At 46.1% G+C, this 24,674-nt stretch overlaps 1 protein-coding gene across 2 annotated transcripts; it reads right to left on the bottom strand.

The window, feature by feature from the left end:
- Positions 1-24,550, bottom strand: LOC130391243 (uncharacterized). Of its 2 annotated transcripts, none has more exons than XM_056601275.1 (10): positions 23,939-24,550; positions 15,773-16,135; positions 7,739-8,110; positions 7,285-7,347; positions 6,998-7,061; positions 6,871-6,914; positions 6,276-6,423; positions 5,927-6,040; positions 496-527; positions 1-227 (listed from the first exon to the last, which is right to left on the bottom strand). In XM_056601275.1, the coding sequence occupies exons 1-10, from the start codon at positions 24,356-24,358 to the stop codon at positions 204-206; spliced, it is 1,644 nt and encodes a 547-aa protein (XP_056457250.1). In that variant the 5' UTR covers positions 24,359-24,550; the 3' UTR covers positions 1-203. The 2 variants fall into 2 exon arrangements, with proteins under 2 accessions (XP_056457250.1, XP_056457251.1); XM_056601276.1 differs by having other exon boundaries at positions 7,294-7,347; positions 23,939-24,500.
- Positions 24,551-24,674: the final 124 nt, after the last annotated feature.

Raw genomic sequence — 24,674 nt, 5'->3', positions numbered from 1 at the left:
AGACAAAGACAGGTAAGATGGGTTGTTCAACGTCCACAAAATGTTATTTTATTTGCAAAAGTTGATTATATTGAACGGCTGACCTATTAGTCAGGTCCGAACAAGTTTCCATGAGCTGATTGAATATTTTTGCTACTCAGAAAACAAATCACACAGCTAAACAAGGTTAAAGAAAGTTCTCTGGGTTGTGGTGGTGGTTGGCTTCACATTATAACGGCCTGGATGAACTGAGGAGAGAGGAGAAACAACATGATCCCTACTGAGCAAGTCAGGTGCAGTTTGTACAGCTATAACAACTACTACACTTTTAGGGTTTATGTACACTTTTAACAAATACGTTAAGGAAAAATACAACACAACAGATAGCTAAACCATTAGGTGAATAATATGCAGTTATTATCTTTTTACATGTGGACAAGGTGAAGGAAGGGCTGTAGTGTGTGGTAACGGGTCAACACAAGTGTGGGGGAGGCTGTTGGATCCCTGTAAACATACCTGATTGAAAGTGAAGCTGGTCTGGTAGTGCTCTGCAAGAGAACACAGGATAAGTTTACCCCTTCACACTTCACACAATAATAGCAAACACATCAGGGGGAGTTTCCCTTTCATGATTTCGTCGTCCTTCGACGAGACCGACGTGACCACATCGTCACAAACTCGCAATATGGCATGGTAGGAGTGATGGGAAAATGGGACCACACACTACTTTTACTGGTTGGAAAGTCTATGAATATAAGACGTTAAACAATCGGCTAGAAAGCTGTAGGCTACATTGTTCGGTTTTTTCAAAAGACAGGGAATAAGCCGAAACATTGATTAATAGGCAGCAGTCCGCCATTCTGCAAGTGTAGATGTTAAAATTGTCTTGTAAGAGTACCTCTATTTCTGAATATAGGTCTTTGTGCTATTGTGAAGGTAACTTATGTAACAATTATTTATGAATAAATAATAAATAAAATAGTAACGACCCAATGAAACTTAAACCGGACGGCTTCCAGGGAAGGTATCTAAGTTTCACAAACACATTTCTGATCCACACACTGTCTTGCTTTAAATATATGTAATATAAATCCATAAATATATGAATTGTAAAAATATTTGCAATTGTCATCAAAATGTATTTGGATGTTGTTACATTTATATACAAACTGTTAAACTTGAATTTACAAGACGCTTTTCAATGGGAACTTGTTGTCATTTGTGTGTGAACTGGGCCCTGTTTCCCGAAAGCATCGTTTGCCGAAGTGGATCGTGAAGTGCGTCGTACGAGCATCGTAGTTTTCACAGTTTCCCGAATGCAGCGTTGGTAACGAATGTCGTGAAAACGCTCGTAGCTAACGAGGACTCCAGGGGTACTCTTGGGATGAGCATCCTGTCGCTCATAAGAAATCGCTGCGAATATTTCTGTTCGGTTTTGTCGCTCAAGTCGCTCATGACGTAGGCCTACAATTCAATTTTGCAGAAGCATTTATAGGAGCCGTATGCTTTTAGTACAGACAGCCAAATCAAAGAGTGAACTCCCATACACTTTGGCCACATTGCAGAGACGGTTTTGCTTGTTGGATGAAGTGCTTCGACAGCAAGTAGGACAGTGATTCCACTCCAATATATGTATAAAAAAAAATCCTAAAATGTAATTACAACCGAGAAAAAAAAAAACGTTGCGTGCTGTAGTAGGCTAGTTAAAATATGTTACAGTGATCCGCAAATCATGATCTGCACTCATTCGTCAAACAAATTGACATTGGCGCACATGGCTAATAGGCGCACAGGACTGGCTGGCTCCGCAAGGCAAATAATGGAACATATTTATCTATCTATCTAGGCCTATCGTCTATCTATCTATCAATCTATCTATCCATCTATCAACGTGTGTAGTTTTAATGGGATGTATTTTGTGTCGTTTGGTATTAATAAAGACTTGACTAGGCTATCTATCTATCTCGACAATTTAATTAAAAATGATTCACCTTAGGCTCCATGAATAGTGGGGAATAGCGGGAATAGAGGGATAAAAGACAAGAGATATATCCCTTGTCATTTATCCCTCGTCTTGTCGATTAGTTTGCATATGTGACGATTTCAAAAACGTGTTTTGTTTAAAGCATGACTACACGTGATTGGTTGGTTAGATTGGTGGTATGGAGAGCAAATGAAAATGATTCCCGCTTAAATACGAACGTTCTGATCGCAAATATTTTCTATCATCACTTTTAACTGCAGCCCGCTTATCATCACTTTGTATCAAAATCACTATGGATGTTGCACACATTAACTATTGAACACAAAACAGAAAACACAGCTGTCATTATCACTGTCACTGACAGCGATACATCGCATCACTTCTTATGACAAATGTACGTATCGTAAGTGGCTGTTACGTTACACATGTCACTCAGTGGCCACGCTGTTGAACGCCGATTGACTGTCATCACACGAATGTCGCGCCAAAGTTTAAATTTTTAAAGATTGATAGATTGCGGGGAACATAGGACCCCTTTCCCAGAAAAGGGTCCTATTTTCCCCGCTTTTCCCAAAAAGGGTCCTATGCTCCCCGGTATGTATGGCTACAGGGGAAAATAGGACCCTTTTTGGGAAAAACGGGGAACATAGGACCTTTTTTTTTAAAAAAGGGTCCTATGTTCCCCGAGCGGAGAACATTGGACCCGGGGAACATAGGACCCGGGGAACAAAGGGATGACCCCGATCTCGGTTAGCAGGCATGTATCGCGCCTATTTTACAATAATCACAAACGTTTCATTAACTCACACACCAGACCAACCAACCACGCGTGACATCTCCGCCCAGGCCAGAGCCTTTTTGTTGCGATCTCTGAAATGAAAAAGGCTCGGATCGTACAACACCGTATTAGCCGCGATTCATTTTTCAGTCTACATTTTGTACAGTCAGACGGAACCAAAAAAGTAGGTAGGAACCAAAGTGCCGGTGTTCAGTGTTCCCTGGTATCCACGCAAGCAAAGAGCGTACATTTTCCGATTGGCTGTCAGTGTTTGGCCGCTGAAACGCGTCATAGTAATTTGCATGAAGTTCAGCCGTCTTCAACTAGCCTCAATGGCGTTACCAGCGAATATTCCGTGTATTGGATGCGTTTTATTAAAACAAATCCAATACCACGGAATGCCCAGCAGGCGCAATTTCGCAACCAAAAACCGTGGTCACTGCCGATATATTACTCAGACTAATGTTAGATTTAAAAAGCAAAGATAGAGACATGTAAGAAGTCAACAACAACATAATTTATTGCAGCAATTTAAAATTCCAAAAATACAAGCGCAGCCGAAATGTACCGATACGTCACAAGGCATATAATAAAATCGAATGATTCCATTGGTCTTATGTGGGAGGTCGCTTTCGAGTTGCACTTGCTGTCATCCTCGGATTTTATTTCAACCATCGTGGTTAAAATGTCCTCAAATTGACCAATGACAGAAGACATAGGCTACTGTAGACTAGACATGCATCATGCTGAGACCAGCGGGTGTTCTGCAGGCGTTTTTTGTTGCGATTGTTTGCATTAAGCACTGTAGGCGCTTCGGTGAGGCTGTGATAAGGTTCACTATTTATTGGACCGTGTCTAGACAGTAAAGGCCCATTTCCACTGGAATCGGCACGGAAGCGGCACGGCAGCGAATCGCTCGCCGAAAATAATAGAAACCATTAAAGTGAACGTAGGCTATTCCACTGGATACAGCACCGGCACGGCACGGAACCGTCCCCAAACCGGCACTTCGTTTACGATACTTGCCTCTTCTATTTCTGAAAGTTGCCGGTTCGCTGCCGTGTCTCAGAACACGATACAGCCAATCAGTTTGCCTTTGCGCTCACATCGATCCTTATGCAATTCACAGGGTATTGTAATATTATACAGTCTATCTATGGTATGGTATCAATAGCTAATCAGTGGCAAAGAAGAATTGAAAGTCCGCGTCGATGCCTCGCAAGTCCAGTGTCGCGAGTGGACGTTGCCATGACATCTACAAATCATAGGTCTACCGTATTTAATGGGTAATGTGTATGGTTGATTATAAGGTAGGCCTATGCATATATATATATATATATATATATATATATATATATATATATATATATATATATATATATATATATATATATATATATATATATATATTATAATGTATATTATAATAGACAGTAAAGGCCCATTTATATATTATAATGTATATTATAATATATATGGTTTGAATATAACTTGTGAATAATATTGTATGAATACTTATTATAATTATGCACGTCTTGAGCCATCTGTCGGAACGTGTCCGTGCCGCTTCCAGTGGGGATTGCAGTACGGAACACAGCCGCTTCGCTGCCGTGGCGCTTCCGTGCCGATTCCGGTGGAAATTGGCCTTAACGAACATCACTGACCATTTAATCGCGTTTGTAGTCTACACTCAGACGTGAACTCATTATTGCATTATTCATTCATAAAAAAATTAAAACATTCGGGAGTATGCAATAATACAAATTATTCTGAAGAGGTCAGAGACTCCGTGTGTAGCCCCGCCTTCCCCAGTGAACCAAGAAACCCCGCGCCGTGATGAACAGGGGATTTGACCGCCTCGGTATTACACAGGAAACTGGAGATAAGAAGGTGAAATCGCCGGGCGTGCCAAGCTACGACCGAACCGGTTTGGCAGTGGAAAAAAGACCTATAGCCTACTTCATCCTGACAACAATATGGGCAGGATTTAGACCAAACTCTCCTAATCGGGTCAGCAGCAGCCGTGTGTCAATGGTAGCCTCTGCGTTTGAATTATGGAACGTTGCATTTTCTACAATTATTCTAGAGAGCATGCGCGCCAATCAATGAAACCTTATTTCCTGCTACATTCCTGCGTCTCCCCCTGCGTCATAGCCCGTTTCAGCACCATGTCAGTGGACAGGTACAATCCTACGAACGTCGTGAGTGCAGCGAATGCGCGTTCATGTTCAGAGGAGTTTCGGGAAACGCTCCAAAGAAATTTACGATGGTTCGCAAGATCCATAGTGAGAATGATCGTACGAGCGAAGATCGTTATCGGGAAACTGGACCCTGCAACCAATCAGAGTAACGTAACGGCAGCCATCTTGTTTATGAAAATGCCTAAATGGCCCTCCCATAGGGCACACCTCTAAACCTGACCCATATTAGGTAAGCGGTTGTGATTGGCTCGACCCGGACTGGGTCCGTTTGAAACCTGTCTGAACGACCGAAAGGAAGGACGCATACGGCAGAGAAAAGTTTGCAGATTAGTGGTGGATTTAATGATTCATTTCCGTGACCCAGTTTGCGTGATTCAGGTCGCCAAGAGGAGTCGTTCGCGAATCGTTTGTTCGTTCGTTCAGTCGAGTTTCCGGTAGCACTAACTCCACTGAGTCTGACTGACTCGTGCAATGGCGTCCATTCCATGATGCGATTTACCGCTACCGGAAACCAGGCTGAACGAACATACGATTCGTGAACGACTCCTCCCAGTTCAGTCGAGTTTCCGGTGAATCGATTCCCCGGAAACTCGGTGGAGGAGTCTTTCGCGAATCAGCCTAGTTTCCGGTAGCGGTAGATCGCATCATAGAATGCACGCCATTGCACAGTTCTCAGCTGAGTCAGTCAGACTCAGTGGAGTTAGTGCTACCGGAAACTCGTTCTTTCGTTCAGTCGAGTTTCCGGTGAATCGAATGGTGAACGAGACGAACGAACGAACGAACGAGAGAGACGAACCGGTTCGGTTCGTTCGCCCTAAAGACTCGTTCATTCGAACCGGTTCGCGAACGAATGAGCCAACACTATTGCAGATTAGTTCCTAGCATAGCAATGTACCATATTTATACACAAAATTAATTAACTGTTCTCTCTGTTCTCAAACACAATTCATTATTTCACAGCATACAAGACCACATTGTGGCTACCTTTTAGAAGGAGCAGTTTAGTAACCACCGCCATGTAGTTGTCATACATGAGGGCTCCCTGGGAGCCGTAGCGGCGCCACAGAGCCTGGAAGGTCTGCTCATCTACGGCCAGATCTGAAGGACACGTTTAGCACGGTTAGCATGCAACACAAGGGGCTGTACGGTAATACAGAACATCAGTTTATTACTAGTACATAAGCCCTACATCTTGTTTGCACGTTGGGTGTGTGTTCCTCTTATTAAAAGCATGTGTTAAACTTACAATGAGTAAGAATCTGAAATTCCTACTCATACTCATTGGTAAGTTTACTGCAACCTGCAACCTGTATTATTAAAATAGTCTAATGACCTTTGGCTGCCAGAGTATTATTGAATTGGGCTGAAGAGATGAATCCTAGGTTGGCCTCGGAGCTCTCAGCGAACTCCTTCTTGGTGCCAAGTACATATTTGCTGAGGTTGGAATACTCCAGTATATCAAGGTAGCCAGATTTATCTTTCTTTGGGTTGGTTAAAGCATGTGTACACCAATTCGATTATACACACAAACACACACCGTCTCTCACACATCCATGGGTGCACAAGCACACACACCCACCCACATTCTCTCTCTCTCTCTCTCTCTCTCTCTCTCTCTCTCTCTCTCTCTCTCTCTCTCTCTCTCGTACACACACTGACAGTTCTCAGTCACTGGGAAATGAATCAGAGAGGAGGTAATATCATTCGACTTGTATGCATATGAATAGTATATAATAGGATCACATACTTAAACAGTTGTATTTCTATATCCTACCTCTGAACATAAAACATTGTATTCCGGCAAAGAAATATCATAATCATATATCTAAAAAATGTACAGTTTGGAATGAAAACATGATACAATAAGTACTAAGTAGAAAGGTATTTATCTGCCTATAACTTAACAATAAATGTACATTCAAGGATACATCTTTGAAGGTCACCAGGAGGTGGGCTGTGTCGAGACTCAGAGCTGTAAGGAAGAACAGGGATTGTTATAGTGACCCCAGGAGGATTATGGGGGACTCTTTCCTGATGAGGGAAGAGAGAGCTCACACTGGCCACGTAGAGCTGACCCCTCCTCCTCCAGCTTGGCCAGCACCTCCTCAGCATTCAGCCTCTGGTGGTAAAACACAGAGACTTCTGTTGAAGTTTGATAGAACACACACATTTGTGTTTGCATACATTGTGGAATGTGGGTCATTAATGGCTGGTTTAAGCAGCCTTGCTTGGCCCGGGTCGGCTTGATTGGCCCCTGGGGCTGGGCGAGGCTGCACCCCTGTGGAGCATTAACTAATCAGGGCAAACGGGTTAAACACAGAGAGAGAGAGGCAGCTCATGACCGTATTCACCACCCGCTCAGCAGTGTCTATCAGTGTCCTGGATGTAGGGCTCTGCTCCTCAACCTGAAAAAGAGAACGCAACCAGATTTAGACATCATTGAGGCCCATGGCTGTTTTTGTTAAAGCTCTACTGTTATTTTCTTAACGAGCACAACCCTGACAAAAGTATGCCGTCTTCAGCTGAACCTGACCAAACAGAGCTTTGGTCCAGACTCTTTATATGGTTACCTCCAAGGTGAAAAAAGTTTCCTAGCTCTATATTTGAGCTGAGAATCTTTCCCTAACCTCAAAAGGAATCTGGGGACCTGTCTCAGTTATAAGTACCTTTGGATGAAACTGTCTGCCTAATGACTCAATGCAAATGGATGGTTTACATCTACATCTATGCGGATGGTTGCGGTGCAGTCACCCCTTTGATTGAGCAATATGTTTACAGTAGTAGTTTAACACTTACGTAACCACAGGACTCCATAGTGAAATGTTCACACTGAAGTGTTATCGGCAATTGAAGGCCAAATTTCTTCATTAGCGGTGTGCAGCCGTCGCGTGCTAGCTCACAGGTAGATAGGCAGGGGGGCCGCGGCCGTCCGTCAACACACTCAGGGGTGTACACAGAGCACAGAAAGCTCCTCAGATGGGCAGAGCATTCAGTTTTGACCAAAGAATCGAATTGATGCATCTCCCGGCCTGCATCCTCCTGGGTGCTGTGGCCCAGAAGGTTTGGATACACTGTTTGATTATATGATACTTCCTTGCACATCGGAACATTGATGGCCTCACATGTTGGCTCTGGCTTTGGCCCTGGCTCTGCTCCCAGATCCACAGGCTGCCAGAGAGAAAAAAACATTATAGAACAGAACAAACAAAGGGTGCCATAAACACTTTTCAGGGTTCTATTTCATTCCTACTGACCGCCAGAGGCGGTGCTTTAGCACTGGATGTTCCATCTCGCGCATGCGCAGGTCGAGTAATTATACCAAAAAAGTCACCTGTGACACCTGGGTGACCCAAGAAAGTGTATATATTCCGGAGTCACCCGAGGATCTGTTCCTTCTATCTTCTCGCGGTAGCGTACTAGCAGGACACACAAACATTGTTTGTTGTAAGAGATACCATATTAGCTTGTCGCAAGTAGCCTTGTAACCCAAGGGTTGGTGCCTCGACTTGACTTCGTCCACCAAGGGCTGCGACTTGCAATTTGTTTGATTTCGGCAGGGGTGAGTAAAGTGTGTAGGCTACGCGTAGTCGACTATCCGTCGGCTAGCGCGGCAGCTGATTTCACCTTTCTACCCTTTGCTTTAATTTGCTTAGAGCATTAATTGGCGGCTAGTTTTCAGTCGCTGTGTTATTCTTTAGGTCTTGCACCGTTTCTCGTGTCCGTTCGCCTAAGCCCGGTTGCTCATTTGTATGCGCCGGTGGGGTCCAAGCCGCCGTCACTGTATTTATTTTGCCAGTTGCGCTCTTTGATTTAATCGCCAGTGAGTGGCTTGGGTTTCCAAAAGCCGTCACTGTATTTTCCTGGCGCCGTCACTCTATTGTCGGGCGCATTATTGCTCGGGTGCTCTTGCCTGTAGCTTGATTGTCTAGCCTGCGCTGATTGCTCTCCGGTTGGCTGCTTGGATTACCAAGGCTCGCCGTCACTGTGTTGTTGCCGGGGTGTCGCGTCGTTGCTCGGGTGCTCTCGCCTAAAGCTCGATTGCCTAGCCTGTGTTAATTTGCTCTCCAGTGGGCTGCTTGGGTTTCCAAGGCTTGCCGTCACTGTTATTGTCGGGGTGTCGCGTCGCTCGGGTGCTCTCGCCTGTAGCTTGCCGTCACTGTTATTGTCGGGGTGTCACGTCGTTGCTCGGGTGCTCTCGCCTAAAGCTCGATTGCCTAGCCTACTGATTAATTTGCTTGCAATTAATTTGCCGACATGCTAAGCGCCCATAGTTGTGTCGCCTGCATGGCCTCCCTGCAGGTGGAGGATGGCCCTGACCAGTGCCCTGCGTGTCTCGGGGTTGAACACCTCAGGGAAGCAGTGTCAGATAACCCGTGCATGAACTGTAGTTTCATGCCTCATGCACAGAGGCTAGCTAGGTTGGCCTAGGTGGAGGGCAGACCAGGGTTGCCCCCTTCGGGTCTTGGTCCTAGTGGCACCAGGCGCCGTGCCTCGGCAGCTGGGGGACCCCCCGGGAAGTCCCGTAAGGTCGAAAACTTGGGGAACCAAGTGGATAAGCTCTCGGATGAGGTTGCTCAGATTAAAGCCCTCCTACAGAACCTCCAACCAGCTCAGGGTGTACCAGCCGCGGCCCCTGCGGCTGCGCAACCCACTTATACAGAGGATGACATGCTGTCTACAGCTGCGTCCTGTAGCCTCTTTGCAGAGGAGGAAGAGCAAGCGTCCCTTGCCTCTCAGGCGTTCTCTCAAGGGTCTCTGGGCGGCTTGGCTAGAGGGTCAGTGTCCGGCTGCGACACTGTTAGACCAGCCGTGCGAATGGCCCTGGCAAGACTGGGGTTGGATGAAGCTCCTGTTTCATCTGCACCTGTGAACGCCTTTTTTCCACAGGCCGCTCAACCTTCCGTTTTCTCTTTGCCCCCCTCTGAGCCGTACATCGCAGAGCTTCATAGATGCTGGCCAGATTCAAGGGCTCTCTCCCATCACACTAGTGATAGCAGAGGTCTGGCAACTATGGCCAATGCTGATTCTTATGGCTTGGACCGGTTAGCTCCGATTGAGCCTGCTATAGCGTCCCTGGTTGTCTCTCCGGACGAGGCTCTGAGAACCGATGCGCGCTGCCCTCGGCCCCAGTGCCGGATTACAGATGACCTCCTTACCAGGAGTTACAACATTGCTGCCCGTGTGGGACGTCTTGGGAATTCGCTTTCTCACATCGTTCTGGCGCTGTCTCAGACTATACGTGGGTCAGACCCTCAGTGATGCTTCACTGCAAACTTTTGCTTACATGACTAGGGAGCTAGGCAGGTTAATGTAAACTGTTACGTTGGCGCGCCGCCAGGTTTGGCTGGCGCAGTCACCACTTTCTGAGGTGTGTCGACGGACCCTCCGTTCTTTTCCAGTGGTCCCAGGCCAGACATTTGGGCCAGCTGCTCTTCAGGCCCTGGAGCGAAGTGTACAGGTTGGCCAGGCTAGCCAGCAGTTTGCTAGCTTACGGCGTGCACCTCTGCTTCATTCTAGGCCGGGGGCCTCTGCGGTACCCCGTGTCTATAGCTCTCAACCACGTTCAGGTGGACAATCGAGGGGCCAGCACTTCTCAGCACGGGCTGACCAGCGCCGTAGCTCTGCGCCACGGGTGGCATTTCAGGCGCCAAGAGGTTTGGCGCCCAGCCGCCGCCCCCCCAGGGCCCCTAGGGGCAGGGGGGGTAGGTACTGAAGTCCAAGGGCCGGTCGTCGGACGCTTTTCTCAGCAGCACTTGAGCTACTGGCAAGAGCAGACCACAAACCCTTGGATAGTGTCCACGCTATCCAATGGGTACACACTACAATTCCGACGCCGGCCCCCAACTTTCAGCGGGATCAAGGTTACCGTGGTCACCAATCCCGACAGATCCCTGGTCCTGATACAGGAAGTAGCCACCCTCCTTGGGAAGGGTGCTATCGAAGTAGTAGAACCACAAGAACAGCTCGATGGGTTCTACTCAACCTACTTTCTGGTACCGAAGAAGGATGGCGGGTTTTGCCCCATTCTGGACTTGAGAGGGCTAAATCAGTTCCTCAAGGTTCTTCCCTTCCACATGCTGCGTGTTGCGGACGTCCTCCAGGCTATCGCTCAGGGGGACTGGTTCGTATCAATAGACCTGAAAGATGCTTACTTTCGTGTCCCTATTACCCAACGTCACAGGCGGTTCCTCCGCTTTGCTTTTCTGGGCAAGGTGTACCAGTTCAGGGTTCTTCCATTCGGGCTGTCTCTGGCCCCGCGTATATTTACACGGTGTGTAGCAGCAGCCCTGTCACCATTACAGGCCACAGGTATGGCGATACTGCCATACCTGGACGACTGGTTGGTCATTTCCCCAACTCGGGAGCAGGCGGTCAGGGACACAGCCATGCTCCTCAGCCATGTGGACCGGCTTGGCCTCATGGTCAACTTTACCTAGAGCAACCTTACACCATGTCGGGTTGTGAGCTATCTGGGGCTGGTGCTCGACTCGGTGGCCATGCGAGCCTGCCTCTCTCCAAAGCGCGTAGCTACCATTCTGCAGCTGCTACAGCGCTTCAGGCGGGGGAAGTTGCTGGAATGCTGGAATAAAGCCTCTTCCTTCGACTGATAGGTATGCTGACCTCAGCATCCATGGTGGTCCCACTAGGCCTTCTGGAATTGCGTCCCCTTCAGATCTGGGTGAATGGTCTCCACTTGGACCCCAAGTGGCAGAGACACAAGATGGTCAGGGTGTCTGGGCGGTGCCTTCGGGCCCTCAGACCCTGGAGAGAGAGGGCATACCTGATTGCGGGGTCGCCCTTAGGGAGGATAGCTTCCCGGCGGGAGGTTGTGGAGACGGACGCCTCCCTTTCCGGCTGGGGTGCAGTATGGCAGTGCAGGACTGTCAGAGGACAGTGGGATGCCCAGCAGAGACTGGAGCATATAAATGTGCTGGGACTCCTTGCGGTGTTCTTAGCTCTCAGGCACTTCCTTTCAGTTCTGAGGGACCGACACACCTCCACAGTCTACCACGTCAACCATCAGGGGGGTACCAGATCGAGGCAGAGCCTGCGGGTCACGCAAAGGCTTCTTCCGTGGGCGTTCCCCCATTTTCTAAGCCTGAGGGCTGTCCATGTTCCAGGTGTCCGGAACACAGCGGCAGACCTTCTCTCTCGCCAAGGGCCACCCCCCGGAGAGTGGAGACTCCATCCGGAGGTGGTGGGGATGATTTGGGACAGGTATGGCAGGGCAGTGGCGGATCTCTTTGCTTCCGAAGAGACCACCCACTGTCCCCTTTGGTTCTCCTTGACGGAGAGGACCAGTCCCCTAGGGCAGGACGCTCTGGCTCATGCTTGGCCAGACAGCCTGCTTTATGCATTTCCCCCAATTCCCCTTTTACTGGCAACGCTGGACAGGGTCCAGCGTGGCTGTCACAGCCTACTTCTGGTGGCTCCATATTGGCCAGGAAGGCCATGGTTCCCACCGTTACTGAAACTCCTCAACGGAGAGCCTTGGTGCCTCCCAGAGAGACGGGACCTTCTGTCTCAGGTAGGCGGACGCATATGGCACACGAATCCGGGGCGCCTGCGGCTGTGCGTGTGGCCCCTGAGAGCCAGGACTCACTACTGACGTCTTGCGACCAGTCAGTGGTCCGTACTATTTTTAGTTCAAGGGCACCCTCCACTCGGTTGCTCTATGCAAGCAGGTGGAAGTTGTTTTCACAGTGGTGCGTGGCGCGGGGCGAAGTCCCGGAGACTTGCTCAGTGGTAGTGATACTACACTTTCTGCAGTCTGTGTTGGACAACAGAAGAGCTGCGTCTACCCTGCGTGTTTATATGGCCGCGATCTCAGCCACACACGCAAGGGTGGATAACCAGACGGTAGGGTCCCACTACCTAATCAGGCAGTTTCTGAAGGGAGCCCAGAGGCTTCAACCGCCGCGATCCCTGAGGGCACCATCATGGGACCTGCAAGTAGCTCTGAGGTCCTTATGTCTACCCCCATTTGAGCCACTAAGTCAGGCAGACCTGACGCGGCTGTCCATGAAGACGCTATTTCTCCTTGCCATTGCAACTGCAAAACGGGTCGGTGTACTCCATACCTTGTCAGTGAGCCAGGCGTGTTTGCGCTGGCACGCAGATGGGTCAGGAGTGGTGCTCTGGCCGAACCCATCCTTCCTACCCATCATGTAAACCAGTCAATCGAGTTGGCTGCTTTCAATCCCCCAGGCTCTCCAGGGGGTGCAGAAAGAGTGTCAGACCTGTTGTGCCCGTTGCGGGCGCTTAGGGCATATGTTGAAGCGACAACCAGCTTGCGTAAGACGGATAACCTCTTCGTCTGTTACGGGGGCTGCAGGAAGGGGGCTGCCCTGTCGAAACAGAGACTCTCCCACTGGGTTTTGGATGTGGTCTTGAATGCCTATGGGCACAGGGGCTCCCTATGCCCTTGGCCGTTAAGTGCCACTCTACCAGGAGTATGGCTACATCATGGGCTGCCTTGACGGGGGTTCCACTTCAGGACATTTGCTCGGCGGCTACATGGTCCTCATCATGTACGTTTGCCCGATACTACAGGGTTAATGTCGCTGCTCCTCATCCTGTGGCGACGGCTGTCTTGTCGACGGTTTCGAACCCTTGATTGGTGAGCACTCTTCGTGACCTTTTTGGTATTAGTCATCCAGTGCTAAAGCACCGCCTCTGGCGGTCAGTAGGAATGAAATAGAACGATAGTTACGTATGTAACTACGGTTCTATGAATTCCGGATGACCGCCAGAGTTCTCTGTCACTCAGACTTCTCAGATTCCGCGAGAAGATCCAGTTGGAACAGATCCTCGGGTGACTCCGGAATATATAGACTTTCTCGGGTCACCCAGGTGTCACAGGTGACTTTTTTGGTATAATTACTCGACCTGCGCATGAGCGAGATGGAACATCCAGTGCTAAAGCACCGCCTCTGGCGGTCACCCGGAATTCATAGAACCGTAGTTACATACGTAACTATCGTTTTGTCCCCACCTACTATGTTACTTTTCAACCATTCAGTGGAGCCTTTTACATTTTATACTAGACATTGACATTAGTCTGCTGTTAACACTGCCCATATTCCACCACAGATGGAGAACCCATCTGTTCGGACTTGATTTTGGCCCATAATTTTTTTATCTTATCTTCATTGATGAATACACTTATTTCACTTTGGACAAAAGGCGTCAGCAAAGTTGTAAACTTTGAGGCCACCGTAGGTAATGTGGGTGGTCCTGAATGACTTATGGTTTCGGATTCATTATTGTTGCGGCTATTTAAGCGTCCGGACGTCTGCCTGAAACCAAGTTGGGTAGCCGTGCCGGATGGTGTTTGTTTCAGTGCTAGGGAGATTGCAGGGTAGACAGTGGGAGAGCAACGTGAGGGGTATGGCTGGTGGGACTCGAGGTAGGCTACATTGCCAGATCCAAGTTGTAGCCCGTGCCTATATGCGACTAAGCAGTTGTCTATTATCCCTTCCCCTAGATCTCGCCACTGCTGCTTTGTTTTGGGTCGTTCTATTTGATTTTATTTTCTTTTGTGTTTGTTCCTTTTGTCTTTATTTTCTCAAACACTAACCCTGTTTCACCGGTTATAGGGCTCCCCATACCACCTATGTGCTGTTCTTTTATTTTGCTGTGTTTGTGTGTATTTTATAGGCCTGGGCGTGTAAAGGGTGAGTAGCCTAGCGAGCTAGCTCCCCCCTCCTGTTTACTGTTGTCGCCACTTGCCAGCCATCTCCTTGGATGACACCTGTTATGACTTGTAACTAAACATAATTGTTTGGGGGAAACTCATCTCTCCGTCTCATTGGCAAAACTGCGTATTTGGGGAACCCAGGTTTAATTTTACACTAAAAACACACTCATTAGTTAGTCCTTGAACATAACATTTTCAAGATGGCGTTGACATCGTTAGTTGCAGCTAAACTCCTTTCCACACCCTGGTTACATAAGTTTGAGAGACATAATATATGTAAAGACTGCTTCCAGTGAAGCAGTTATACTCTGTGAAGCTGCGTTTGGATGGCCCTTCTGCAGGCCTCAGACTTTGTCTTCGTGGACACACGCCTTCTTGGGTATTTCATTATGTGTCTATTTTATCTCTCGCGGATGGGGGCTTGTGTCTTTCTATCTAGCCTGGATGGGGGCTTGTGTCTTTTTATCTAACCTGGATGGGGGCTTGTGTCTTTCTATTTAGCCTGGATGGGAGCTTGTGTCTTTCTATCCAGTCTGGATCATGGGAGTGTGCCTCTTTTTTTCTGAGAATTGTATTTTGTGCATCTGGGGTGTATCTCCTTATCCCAACATAGCAGCCCATACATAGGACCCCAAGTCTGATGTCAAAACCGGGTCCCTAGCGTTTCCCCTTAAGGGTTAGCACTCTAGCAGGTAGAGCAGGGCAACAGGAGAAAAGTATTGGGTACAAGACTGTGCAGCTTATAACGCGAATCGTACAAGAACTACAATTCCCTTGGTGCACTTCAATCTTACCCTTCTATAGGTTCTGATGATAGCCCTAGGTAAATTTAGACAGTGGTGTCTACTGGTTTCTACAAAGGTGATTTCTTGAGTCAATATAAAGTACTGCCTCAATAGTGCTTCAGTGCTTTCTAATACGTATATTTCCACAGGCTACAATAGAGTCGCTGTGATGCTTGTTGATAATGTAATGGCGCTAGGAGCTATTCTTCTGTGTCATTGTAGTCCCTGCGTGAATAACAAATGTTCATAATCCCTCGCAATCTCAACAAGTCTTCCTCTGAATTTGAGCAAGAAACTGTGTATTGCTGTACAAAACAGAACAGTAGTTTAACCACGAACACTTACATCACGTTTCTCCATGGTGAATTTTTCACACCGGAGACTTTCCGGCCATTGAAAACCAAATTTATTCATCAGCGTTTCGCAGCCAGCCCGAGCTAGCTCACAGGTAGCTCGGCACGGGGGCCGCGGCCGTCTGTTAACACACTCGGGGGTGTACACAGAGCACAGAAAGCTCCTCAGATGTGCAGAGCATTCAACTCTGACTAAAGGATAAAATGTATGTATCTCAAGGCCTGCATCCTCCTGGTTAGTGTGGCCCAGAAGGTTTGGATACACCGTTTGATTATACGATTCTTCTTTACACATCGGGATATTGATGGCCTCACATGTTGGCTCTGGATATGTTTCTGCTCCCAGATCCAAAGGCTGCCAGAGAGGAAAACAAACATTTTAGAGAAAAACTGAACAAACCAAGGGTGCCATACAAACTTCATGTTTTGTCCCCACCTCCAACAGACTATATAAGTTTTAAACCATTCAGTGGACCCTTGTACAGTTTATACTGGACAGTGGACATCGACATTTTAGAATGCTGTTAACATGCACTTGTTTGACGTCTTGTACTTTGTACTCTGTTGTCCGTCCACCATGTCTTTGATTCACAATAATCTTGTCCCACACAGACTCTTATCACTTATCGAGAGTCCCACATCAGACTCTTGTTATACAGTGCATTTAAATCCCCCTCCCTCTACTTATTTCCATTGTCTTGTGAATTTTGCATTTGTGTTTCCCGAAAAGCGGTATCGAATTGTGACTCTTAAACCGTGGCTCTGACCACGGTACCCTGTCTCGAAGAAAGCCAACCACCAGCTTAGCTTACTATGTGCTCTCTATAGTACTGCAAAAGTTACTGATGGTAATTCCAGCTCTGAAACAATAATGAATACGCTAGTCCAGCCTTAGCAATGCAACGAGCAAACAGCACGGAGAGAGTGAGTTATCACCTAAACTAAAAACAGTGATCTCTTAGGCAAATTGCTAATCCTCCTGACAAATAATCGCATCATCACACAAGCTGTGTGTGCGGCTTTGGTTTTCAGAACCAATTTAAACTTTGGTGTGGGTCTTCCCATTATTAATTTTAACCTAATAATAAATCAGAAACAATGTCCTCCTCCCTAGCGGTTACGTAACTCACGGTGGCTGCCATCGTGAAGCAAACCAAGTCACGCCCGTAAGCTTATATCTAGTTTATGGATTTGTGACCCTCACAGCGGGCAGAACATGTCATCAAGTAAGCGACAACAAAGCTCAATCATTTAGGGTTGATATGATTGTCATTTGAAATAAGTCACATTGAATTACTACAACTGCAACCAGCAAAATTCTTATGTGCTGACAAAGGGGGTTCTTTTATTTAACCCTTCACGTTACAATTCAAATTGAATAGGGCCTTTTGAAGGGTTTATATTCTTTGAAAGTAATATGTTGATGTTGATTGTAAAACAATAACCCTAACCACATTTCACTGAGATATGTGGTGCAAAAGTGTGAGTGTGGGGCATGTGTAATTTGTGAGAAAGAAATGCATTGATACTCTTAGAGAGCGGTTCAAACTGAAAATTGAGGGGATTAGTAAATGAGAGGGGATGAGTAAATTAGGAATTTGTGCACCTGCAATGCATAATTTGAGACGGTGTTACTGTGTTGTTTTTTAAAGGATTTTTCTCTGTGACTTCAAATTTACTTAAATATAAATTGAAATCATAAATCTAAATGCTAAATCTTGTATCTAAATCTATATCCTAAATACATGCAACAGATAGTTATCATACAATGGGGTCAGAACAGTCTCATTAATAATGAATGCACAGAGAAGGATTCACAAATGTATTTTGTGATTTATATATAAATGACTCTTCTCAAAAATACATTTCATACACACACAAATGGATATCGGTATGTATAAATGTAAAATAAATCCATAAACAAAAATAAGTTTAACAAACAAAATTCTGATCCACACGCATAAACGTGTCGTGTTTTAAATATGTAATATAAATCAATATAATGAATTTAAAAAATGTTTGCAATTTTCATCAAAGAAATATTTGGATGTTGTAACATTTATATACAAACTGTTCAACTTGAATTTAAAAGATGCTTTTCATTTGTGAACTTGTTTGCATTTGTCTGAACTGGTCTGTATTTATGTGGATTTTTGACACTCCTGACGTGGCTGGATTCACAAATGCATTTTTTTCAACAAGGAACTCTGTAGCCAATCAGATGCCTCCCTCGGTTTCAACTGGGTTCTTGGATTGTCGGTGCCGTTAAAGTAGTAAACCATTAATAATGCTACTTTAACGGCACAGACAATCCAAAAACCCAGTCGAAACTAGATGGGAAAAGTGTGTAGTTCAAAACATGACAGCTTTTACTTTCTTGCCACCTACAGAGTTTGTTATGTACGATTGGCTGAAAACGAGGTAGGCAACATAAGAGTTGACACTATGCCTCCAGGAAGCAGCCCTTACCAGGAACCGGTGCTTTACCAAGCACACAGGCACTACCCCATGTACAGCACTGACAGGTAAAAAGTGTGATCTAGCCAGGATGCATAAATTCGGGTCAGTGTGCTATGCCTACCAGCAAGACAGCTAGATTCTAGGTGTGAAAGAGGACTTTTTGTAGGACATGACAAGGGAAGTCCCGCCTATCTAGTTTACTATCCCGTTAAAGGGAAGTGCAGAAGCAAAGACTAGTAAAGTTTGTAACCAAGACAACCAGTGAAAACGAGACTGAGCCACAGGAGCTAGGACTAGAACCCAAAGTAGATTGTTACGAGAGAGTAGAGACTCCACAGCCTAGTGTACTTAGCACAGATGTACAGACTGACGGTCCACAGTCAGCACCAGATGATGATGGCGAGAAGCTCCCTAGGGTGACGTCACATGCCTCAGACAGTGGGAGATGTCCCACCAGAGAGCGTCAACCCCTGGGGTATCTGAGAGATTATACTCTGGAAGATACTGATGATGACAGTACACTCACTAAAGTCGATTATTACAACAGAGCAGTCTGTGATGTACCTCTGACCTTTAAAGAGGCCATGAAATCAACTGAGAAAGGAAAGTGGAAGAAAGTGATGGACGAGGAGATGAAGTCCCTAGAGGACAACCAGACCTTTACCCTGACTAAGATCCTAGAGGGCAGGAAGACAGTGGGAGGAAGATGGGTATACTCGATCAAGGGTGACATTGACGGACACGATCAGTACAAAGCTAGGTTTGTAGCAAAAGGATACAGTCAGAGAGCAGGGATAGATTATGGCGAGACGTTCTCACCAAGAGCCAATCTTACAAGTATACATGTAGTAATGCAGAAGGCAGCCCAAGACGATTTGATCTTGCATCAAATGGATGTGAAAACAGCCTATCTGCACGCCCCCGTTGATCGAGATATTTACATGGAACAGCCTGGAGGTTACGAAAAAGAGGGAGAGAAGCTAGTGTGTAAAGTAGAGAAGTCAATTTACGGCCTGAAGCAGTCGGGGCGTAATTGGAATGAGATGCTCCACACATGTCTAAAAGATGACCACTTCACTCAGAACCCCGACAGACCACTGCCTCTACCCACAATAGTCTAAAGAGACAGGGAAGGTTATAGTAGTTATCTGGGTGGATAATCTTGTCATCGCAGCCAGCAACAACGAGAGTAGAGAAAGTGAAAAACATGCTTTCTACCAGATTTAAGATGAAGGACCTAGGTTGTAGTACTTTCTGGGCATCGACTTCAGCAACTCTGACGGCTGTGTAAAAGGGTCACAAAAGAGGTATGTTGAAAAGATGCTGGAACGTTTCGACATGCAGGAGTGTAGAATTGGAGAAACACCATGTGAAGAAGTACAGGGAGGCTGTCGGAGGTCTAATTTCCTTGACAACCTGTACCCGTCCTGACCTATGTTTCGTGGTGATCAAGTTATCACAGCATTTTGCTGACCCTACAGATGAACATTTGGTTACGGTGAAACATGTTTTTCATCATCTCAGAGGTACTGCAGACAAACAGCTCTGCTTCAGAAAGAGCAGCGAGAGTCTAGGCCTACGGGCATATAGTGACGCAGATTGGGCTGCGGACACTAGTGACAGACGAGCACCACGGGTATTATGTGAGTATGGGTAAAGACAGCTCCTTAGTCTCTTAGAAAACCAAGAAGCAACCCACGATTGCACTGTCCACATGCAAAGCCGAGTACATGGCTCTAGCTCTAACAATACAGGAGTGTATTTATTTGGGGCAACTACTGGGTGGTATAGATACCTCTGTGTTAAAGGAAACTGTTGTTAATGAGGACAACCAGGGGACAATTGCGCTTGTTAGGAACCCTGTGTGTTGACAAAGATGTAAGCATGTGGACATTAAATATCACTTCATTAGGTCTATCATGGGGAAGGGAAGATAAAATGTCATTTGTTTCCTACCCCACAGACTTGATTGCAGATGTTATGACAAAGCCCGCCTCCAGACTTAAGCTGAGGAAATTTGCAGGCGTCATGATTGGAGTGTAAAATGTTGACATTAGACTATGCATTGTTTTGTTTTGTTTATTTATGTAAAAGTTGTACAGTTTACACGTCATTCATAGGTTAAGTGGGAGTGTTGAGACTGGATAAGTGTATGAATGCATGTAACGGTATTTGTTCAGGAGTTGCTGTTGCGTCTTGTGTCATGAGCCACGTGTGACTGATGACACCACTACCTTATAAGGGGGATTTTACCATCCTCTCCCTCGCTGTAGGCCTACCTGACTCTAAAGGTACGGCCACACCAACCGCGTTACTCGCGTTTGGGGCGTCGAAAATCTGCATTTTTGCATAGGGAACCATTTGTAAAGGCACGTAGACGCGTTACAAGCTTTGAAGCGTTGCGTTACTGTGTGTTCACACCAAACGCGACGGGGCGACAGGATCCCATACAAAGTGAACGTATAGGCGCGTATCAGGCGAATTTTTCGCGAGAGAAAACCGGCGACAAGTTTTGATTTATCGCGCTACACTTTCGCCGTGCTCAGGCGAGCGCGTTCATGAGGATTTGTGGCGCGACAAATTCGCTCGAGTTGAAATATTTGAACTTTGACGCAGATTTTGCGTGATGACAGCCAATCAGCGTTCAACAGCGTGGCCACTGAGTGACATGTGTAACCTAACAGCCAATCAGCGTTCAACCGTCAAACTCAGTGCAGTGCCGTCCGGGGTGAACTGCAGCATGGAGGAGAAAGTGAATGTTGCCGTTTGCGACTCCCGGAGCTCTATATATAATATAATATTTGTATGCATAATATCACGGCCAAAAGCTCTGTGCGCCTCCAGATGGCCGTAGCGCGGGGAGCTCTCATAGGGATTGGGCTTCTCGGGGTTTGTTTACCGGCGTTGCTATGTTTCCGGTCTTGTGTGTTCCAACCAGGGATGGAAATTAACACCCGCCACCCGCCATTTGCGGGTGGATTTGTATGGTGGCGGGTGAATTGTGTCACTTCACCCGCCACTGTGTCTCACGCAGAGAAATTACCAGGATAGCGCTCACCAATTTGGGCCGCTATTAAACAGTGTTACAGGTAGGAACCAAATGGGTTTCCCGTACGTAGGGTAACCAGACGTCGTCTTTTGCCCGGACATGCCCTCTTTTTGAGACACTTTTAAAAAATGTGTGGCGGAATTTAAAAATCGTCCGGGATTTTATTAAAGCCTCATACATGTTCTCATTGTATTTGCGTTGCGTTTCTTTGGGTCGTTCGCAAACTAGTTATGCTACGCCCTCCCCTACTCAGTTCTGTTCGCTTTGCATTGGTGGAAGTTGGTAGGGGGCGTGGTTAAGTAGAGCCTTCAGATTGGACGGTTTGACTTACGCAGTTACCGTCGTGTATTTATTTTTTTACCATTATTGTTTTATAGGGACAAACATTAACAAATTTCTCCCACAGGGGATTGATAAGGTTCTATCTATTGAACAGAAAGAAACACTTGGTCATACTTTACATATTTTATCATAGCATTGGCCTACTGAATGCCACAGATATATTTCCAGCATTTGACTGAATGCCACATAAATATATAATTATGTTTTTGCACGTTTGCAACGTTTAAAAGTTCAGGGTATAAAGTTCAAGTATATGCCTCTACTAGCCAATAGGCCAATAGCCTTTTGAGCCAATGTTTTTTCTGAATATTAGTGTTAAGGGCCAATAATGCTTACTATCATACGTTAGTTACCATGTCTGTGAACACATTTGTATTCAGGCACTAATTAGATTGACTTATGATGGTGTAGCCATGCATGTTGTTTTATTGTTAACATTTAAATTTGTTTAAAATGTACGCATATATTAAAAAAATATATAGTGCATAAAAAGTGGCTGGTAAAAAAGATGAGTGGCTGGTAGATTTTTAAATCTACCTGCCACAGTGGCTGGTGGGCAAAAAAGTTAATTTCCATCTCTGGTTCCAACGGTTTATTAGGTAGGCCTATCTAATAAATCTCTGTCTATTCAATACTTCATTCACTGCCTCTTCCGTGGTCATTACAATATTATGAATATACTGCGTCGGGTCCTCCGACGTCTCTCGGTAAAGACATGCAATGGTGGTTACCTTGTTGTGGCGCGACAAATTAGACAAAACTTGCACAGCGACAGATTATGATGTGTGGCGCGACAACGCGAACGGGAGAAAGATTTCGCGTTTGGTGGGAACACACAGTTAGGGGCGTTAGACGTGGCAGACGCACGTAAACGCAGTAACACGCCCAACGCACCAATGCCCGGAGTTCAAAAAATTGAACTTTCAACGCTCCAACGCGTGATGCTTAGCCGCGATAGCCAATCACCTTGGAGCTTGACCCGACGTCACTGGCAGAGAGTAGTGACGCTTGCACAGAAGCATACGGCCGACATCATTCTTTATTCTGGGTGGAAATAGTAACATAGTTACGCCATTAAATGCGTTTATGTAAACATTTTTAGCGAGAAATGTGCATTTTACTTTCATAATGTTCACTCAGTGAATGTGAAGGATGTTTGGTTTGATAGTTATGACGAAGAGGGAACGCTTCATTCACTTGCATGGATAGCGTCTCTGGTTGCTAAGCAACCTCAACGTCTTGGCGGAATATACCTCTGCTGATCAACACTATGAATGCTGGAAACACACCAGACACACCATGTGAAGTTATTTAACCCGATTATTGTTATTTATATCCGAGATTATTTAATCTAACCCGATCTAGGCTCTATCATGCACCCAAACACGGCGGCGTTTGGGTTTCCTACCTCAGACTCCTAAATCCAGCGCAGCCACAGGCGCGTTAGTCGCGTTGAACCATTTTTGTGACACACAATGATCAAGCGTCAAGTTAGGCACGTTACACGCGTTATCCAACGCGAGTAACGCGTTTTGTGTGGCCGTAGCTACGGCCACACCAAACCCCCATGGGGTCACACAAGAAGTTTCCGAACATTCTGATGTGGAGTTTCAAAGTAAAAGCCAACCAGAATCTCCAATATGAGACATATTACATATGATTTTGGATTCAATTTAAAAGAAAATGCCAAAAGGTTTCAGAATGTTCTGAAACCTTTTGCGTGACCCCATGGGGTCGTGAACTATAACCCTGAAGTGAAATGAGCCTGAAATAACAGGGCATTTTCTTTTAAATTGAATCCAAAATCATATGTAATATGTCTCATATTGGACATTTTGGTGGGCTTTTATTTTGAAACTCCACATCAGAATGTTCTGAAACTACTTGGGTGACCCTATGGGGTCGTGACCTATAACCATGAAGTGAGATGAGCCTGAAATAACATTTTCCTTTAAATTGAATCCAAATTCATTGTAATATGTCTCAGATTGGAATGTTTGGTTGGCTTTTATTTTGAAAGTAAATACCACAACGGCCGTACACTTCCTTTGATAGTATTTGCTTTTTTTGACTGTCTTTTTGTATGTACCCGACGAATGCTTTTACTTTAAACTAGTTCTAACGCTATTACCGTAATGGCTAGTATATACAGGTACGGCAAAAAACTAGGTCGGCTGGCTTGACCGCCGATCTCGATGAGTCGGCTGGCATGACCGCAGTCTAAAGGTTTACAAACGGCACCGCATACAATACTTTCTAGTCTCTATTGCAAATTAAAAGAGAGGCAAAGATAAACACTGTGTTCACCTTCACACAGGCGGTGTGACGGTGATTGATAGTTGGTAAACCTGAGCATCTGATCCGCGGCGGCCAGGGGATATCTCGCTCTCTCGCCACCTGCTCGCAGTCCTTCTGTACCCTCGTGCAGAGCGCACGGCACGGCTTGGTGTAGTCTCCGGTTTGCGGGTCCCCTTGTGGCGCGACCACACGACACATCAACTCGGCTGTATAGGGCGAACAGTGCGTGTCGATGAGCCGTTTCATCAATTCAGCGCCGCCGTCCTTCATGTACATGCGCATCCCGCGGGGATTGTGGCACGTTATGTTGTAGCTCACATTTCGACAAAAGTCGATTTTCAGAGGCTTGCAGTGCTCTCCGCTTGCTGCCACAGAAGAACTCAGTCCCAGAACCAAGATGGTCCACAGTTCCACCATGACGCTGAACATTTCAGATAATTATCAACTTTCGGGAGATTTTGGAGTAGCCTGTCTGCGCATTGAATACAGCGGACGATACAGTTCGAATGGGGGCTCAAATATAGGTATTTCGTTTCGTTACGCAAACTAAATATCTAGGGGATAACACTGTCCTACCAGCCAATCCGGGGAGGGAACGCGCAATCGATTTAGAATACGACTCTTGGACTGCATTCCAATGTTTGGGTTACATAAGTGTGGACAAAACGTAGAATAAAAACTCCAATCGCATCGATCGATCAATTTCAAGATGATAAAACAGCAATATTAATGCTTGGAAGAAAGA

Source organism: Gadus chalcogrammus, chromosome 11 (genome assembly GCF_026213295.1).
Source record: "Gadus chalcogrammus isolate NIFS_2021 chromosome 11, NIFS_Gcha_1.0, whole genome shotgun sequence".
In the NCBI taxonomy this organism is placed as follows: Eukaryota; Metazoa; Chordata; class Actinopteri; order Gadiformes; family Gadidae; genus Gadus; species Gadus chalcogrammus.
This window is presented reverse-complemented; position numbering and strand designations above follow the sequence as displayed.